Source organism: Miscanthus floridulus, chromosome 8, assembly GCF_019320115.1.
Source record: "Miscanthus floridulus cultivar M001 chromosome 8, ASM1932011v1, whole genome shotgun sequence".
Taxonomy (NCBI): Eukaryota; Viridiplantae; Streptophyta; class Magnoliopsida; order Poales; family Poaceae; genus Miscanthus; species Miscanthus floridulus.
The window spans coordinates 32,728,226-32,733,238 of record NC_089587.1 but is presented as its reverse complement, the minus strand read 5'-3'; the positions used below and the strand labels follow the sequence as shown (position 1 = coordinate 32,733,238).

General features: G+C 53.3%; 1 protein-coding gene across 1 annotated transcript; it reads right to left on the bottom strand.

The window, feature by feature from the left end:
- Window positions 1-1,856: 1,856 nt before the first annotated feature.
- LOC136471515 (large ribosomal subunit protein uL5-like) lies at window positions 1,857-5,013 on the bottom strand. The gene is made up of 4 exons (XM_066469244.1): window positions 4,865-5,013; window positions 4,618-4,768; window positions 4,326-4,521; window positions 1,857-2,252 (listed from the first exon to the last, which is right to left on the bottom strand). Exons 1-4 carry the CDS (start codon window positions 4,865-4,867, stop codon window positions 2,054-2,056), a joined length of 549 nt encoding a protein of 182 aa, XP_066325341.1. The 5' UTR covers window positions 4,868-5,013; the 3' UTR covers window positions 1,857-2,053.

Sequence of the window (5,013 nt, the reverse complement as noted above, 5' to 3'; positions counted from 1 at the left end):
CTCGACCCTAGGGGTGTGGGCTTCGTATCGCCCGACCCTGAGGGCACGGGCTCTGTCTCGCCCGACCCTAAGGGCGTGGGCTCCGTATCGCCCGACCCCTAGGGTACGGGAGCCGTCTCGCCCAACCCCTGGGGACGTGGGCTCTGTATCGCCCGACCCCTAGGGTACGGGAGCCGTCTCGCCCGACCCCTGGGGCGCGGGCTCCATCTCGCCCAACGGGGACCCATACCGCCTCCAACCACTACGGGTCAGAAGGTACGACCACGAGGTCAAACTTCTGACATCGGGTAGGAAGCAGGCATGTCTTGATGTGATCCATGGCCATGTCAGGCCACGCCTGGGGGTTCACATCGCCAACAGTGATGGGTGCATAGTCACTACGCTGCCTACTCCCTGTACGGCTGCTGATTGGCACGTCGGTTCACCACGCCGTCCGCCAGGACGAGATGGGGCGCCATGACCAGCTAATGACGCCGGGGCATGGCACGTGAATAGAAGCCCGGCATGGAGCCATCCCCATCACCATCTACAACGTCGGTGGGACCCGCATGAAGGAGAAGGACCCGGCGGCCCTGGAGGCCTTCTTCTTCCTCACTTTTCTCCTTTCTCTCTGTAACCGGCGTCTCCCCCTTCCCCTATAAAAGGGAAAGCAGGACGCCCCACGAGGGGGGACGAGCTCACGGCGAACACATAGCAAAACGAGCACACAGCTGAACGAGCTCAGCAAGACACTACTCCATTCGATCTTTTCATAAGAGACTTGGGAACTTCTCCCTCTCTCACCCATTTGTAACCCCTACTACAAACAAGTGCCGGTAACACGAGCAGCAGCGCACTGGACGTAGGGACATTCCGCCCGAACCAGTATAAATCCTTGTGTCCTTCGAGCACACCATCCGGGCCAGACGCGCAGATACAAATTTACTCATCGGTGATCCGAAACACTGACAATATGTTTCACACATATGTTGCAACTATTTTATCTGGATGTTGCATATGTTTGGAATGGTTTTTAAGAGTTTTCATGTGCTTTTGCAAGTGTGTTTAGACATTTGCTGCAAGTGTTTAAGCCATTTCGTACAAATATTGCAAGTGTTTCAACTGGATGTTTCAAAAGTAGATCGGTATGTTGCACATGTTGTAATGTAACTCACCTGCCACAACCGCCTGCTACAACTATTTGGGCGCCGTGCTTGCAAGTGTAGGGGGGTGCGGAGGGATGGAGCGCTGCTCGGCAGCAAGTATGGGAAGTGGAGGGCGATGGCAGCAAGGGCACAGGCAGTCCCCGTGTGGCATGCAGATGTGGCAAGCGGAGGGTGGGGGGGTGCAGGCAAAAAGTAGAGGGGGCGCGAACGAAGGAGCAAAGTGGGGGCGTAGTTTCTCGAGAGTAGCAGATGTCAGCGTCAGGCGCAGAAACAGATGCGGACGCAGGCGTCCATCCGGACGTCCGAGACGCTAGCCGTGCCGATCGGACACTGGCATGTCATATACACGAGAACATAGACACACAGCAGGAGCCAAACGCATTACGGATTTACTGTCTGTTGTTTTCAGGAATGTCTCCCCTAGCCCTAGGTTGAAAGAATACCAGTGTATAATTTTTAAGAAAACAAAGTCCTTGCTTCGTACTCTAGTTTCTTACTCCCTGATGGCTTGATGACAGGAACTCTGTATTCACCTATGGAATTTTACCACCCTTTTGAAGAAAATCTGTAGAGACCACAATCACTACACAAATGTCCGTACTGTGCCGATACCCAAATACAAACATTAGAAACCTTTCCTCAGTCAGCTTCAATTTTCCAGAAAGGGGTGACAGTAATTTGTAAACAAAAAAAAAACTTAAACGCAGGTAATTAGATAAAGCATGTAACCAAAGAAAAGCCAGATCACAAGCTGCGCTAGGAGATCAGACCAACATGTTTTCAAGCAACAGCACAGAGTATGATACGGGCACAGAAATAATTCATACATCGATTTTAGTTCTGCTAGTAGACTAAACATCTGGCCAGAGAATACAAATTGAATAAAAACCTCGCCCACAGGTGAGGTTTTAAGACGTGTTGGCCTGAGCCTTGTTGAGGATGACGCCTTCGTACTTGACCTGGAACCACTTCATGGAGTCCTCCTTGGTCACCCTGTGCTGAATCCCGACACGGGACTTGCACCTCCTGCGGCGCGCAACACGGTAGCCAGCACGCTCGAGCACGACGTAGAAGTCCATTCCATAAATGCCTGTTGATGGATCATACCTGCACAATACATAAGATATCGCTCAGTGGCTCTGGAGATAATACATCAACTAAAAACAGAGCATATTGAAAACTATCGCCTCTGCCGACATAATTACAATTTGTGCATTGGTGTGTGACTTATTAAAAATTTACAAGGTGTAGCAGTATAGCTTGATTCATGTTAGCAATGCACAGCTGACACCAGCTAATATTTCAGGTCATTAAATGGCTATTGGTACATTCTTTACTGCATAAGGAGTAAGGAACCAATGCCTCAAATAATAGTGACAAGGCTCATCAGACAAAAATTGAAACAACAAGATAAACCGCCAATTAAATTATATATATGGAGCACATTTCAGTTTTAACGGTAGGAACAAACACCAAATGTAAATATGCAAAACCAGATAGACTCTGCGCAGATGACAAAGTTCAAGAACTGCATTGTACCAACAATGCACACAGACTAAACTGTAAACTTCCACTGAACTGGCATTGCACTGACTGAAGAAAATATTATCCACTTGTATGACAATTAACTATGCAATAACTGCAGAACGAGTTGTGATTTCTGGATGCTCTGTTAATAAAGTTGCCTATTACCTCAGCCTTAAACAACAAACACCTAAAACAAACGCCCTGTTCGTTTGGGCTTGTTTGGCTGATAAGCCATGACTGAAATTACCGTTGGCAGATTTGGTGTGAGAGAAAAATATTGTTCGTTGGCAGAAAAAGTACGGCTTATAAGCCAAACAAGCCTAAAAGAATAGGGCGAAAGTTTTAGTCAATTTTAAAAACATGCTAATAGTGAACTAAAGCATCTGTCATGTTCAGAAACAATTACTGGGGTGGAGCTAATGGACAACGGGAGTAGAAATCCAAGGATTCTACTAGCATCAGATTATCACTGCAAACACTGGTTTCGCCTCTAAGGTAGCGTTTGGTTGAGAGTCAAAGTGGGGTGGGACAGTCCTGACTCTGATTCGTGGGATGGGACGGCTCCATTTTCTGTTTGGTTAAGGAGGGATGGGACGAACCCGTTTTCTGTTTGGACCGAAGACAATAAAAGTGGGATTAGCGACTGACAGGTGGGACCCAATTGTCAGTTTTTTTTATTTTTTTCTTCTTTTCTCTTTCCTCTCCTTATCTCTTCGATCCCAACTGCCCACCTCGTCTCCTCCGCCGGCGCCTGGCTTCCCCAGCGAGCTCGCCCCGCGCCTCCTTCCCCCGAGCTCGCCCCGTGCCTCCTTCCTCCGAGCTCACCCTGCGCCCACGAGGTGCCTCCTTCCTCCGAGCTCGCCCCACGCCCACGAGGCGCCGGCGCTCGGTGGCTGGCGAGGCGGCGTGCTTGCGCTCGCCCACGAGGAGGCCCGCGAGGCGGCGGCTCTCACCTGCGCGGTGGCCCGCGAGGCAACATGCTCGCCCCGCTGGGTTCCTCCATCTTCGAGCTCCCGCGCGCCCGTCCTTCTTCCTCCCATCCTCTCCCGTGCGGCCGCGAGGCCGGAGCTCACCCGCGCAGCGGCGGCGGCGGCGGCGCATCTCGGCGGCTCACCGGTGCGGCGGGGCCGGAGGCGGAGCCCGCACGCACGGCGGAGGTCGCCGGGGCCGGGGGCGGAGGTCATCGGGTCGGGGCGGAGCCCACGCTTCTTCCTCGACTCCGGTGAGTCCCTGCTTCTTCCTTCTTCCTCAACTGCGGCAAGCCCCCGCTCCTCATCTCGTTCTTCTCACACACGCGTGCGGGCCATGCAGCACTCGTCCCACGACGACCGTCCCCGTCCGCTCTTTTTTGAGGGGCAAACCGCGCCCGGATCTTCAGCGAATATTCGCTCATGGGACGCCCTCGTCCCCGCTTGACTCGGATCCAAACAACCCTCGTCCCGGGGCTGTCCCATCCCATCCCTCCTTGTCCTAGGATCCAAACACTACCTAAGTGACCACATGGAAATAGAGGACCGAAATTTTGAAGCTTCTAACAACAACAGCAACCCATAAGCTCGGAACCAGTTGACATCGAAAAAACAAGAATGTACTGGCACAACATGTGGCCTTAAATCATAGCTAAGATTCTCCTAAAGTAAGACGGAGCCGTACTTGATACCAAGGTCGATGTGCTCCTGGATGCCGAATCCGAAGCACCCGGTCTCGCTGAAGTTCCTCCTGAGCAGCTCGTACTCCTTGACCTTGAGGCCGCTCTCAAGCAGCTGCATGGCCTTCTCGCCCCTCACGGTGACGTAGCAGGCGATCTTCTCGTTACGCCGGATGCCGAACGACCGCACCGTGTACCTCGCTGCAAGACCAAGACCAACGCAGCAGCAGGCAAAAGGACGCACCCCCGTCAGCGAAAGGCAAGAAACGGAGCCGCAAGACCTCAGCACACACTCACCCTTGGAGAAGACGGGGGTCTGGCCGCTGAGCTGCTCGAGCACCTTGGCGGCGCGGGTGAGACGGTCGCCGCTCTCCCCGACGGAGATGTTGAGGACGAGCTTCTGCACCTTGATCTCCCGCATCGGGTTGGACTGCTTCTTCTCGGACGCCTGCGGAACGCCGCGCCAGTTAGCTTCACATGTAACAGGCAGGACGAGGAAGAGGAAGATGGGAATGGGAGCACGAGGATGGAATGGGGGCGGTACCATGGGGGCGAGGAGACGGCCGGATCCTCTTCTCCTTCTCCTTCGGCGGCGGCGGATGGTGGAGGAGATGGGCGTCGAGAGATGAAAGGGGTGGCGGCGCGAGGTTAAAAGGGAGCAACCCTAGCCGGGGTTGTGGTGGGAGCTGGGAT

What these genes read in the sequence shown, in the direction of transcription:
- LOC136471515 (XM_066469244.1), bottom strand. An exon ending in GACCCCCGTCTTCTCCAAGG is followed by an intron (nt 4,522 to 4,617) that starts GTGAGTGTGTGC and finishes TTGGTCTTGCAG; the next exon opens with CGAGGTACACGGTGCGGTCG. An exon ending in CACATCGACCTTGGTATCAA is followed by an intron (nt 2,253 to 4,325) that starts GTACGGCTCCGT and finishes TGTATTGTGCAG; the next exon opens with GTATGATCCATCAACAGGCA.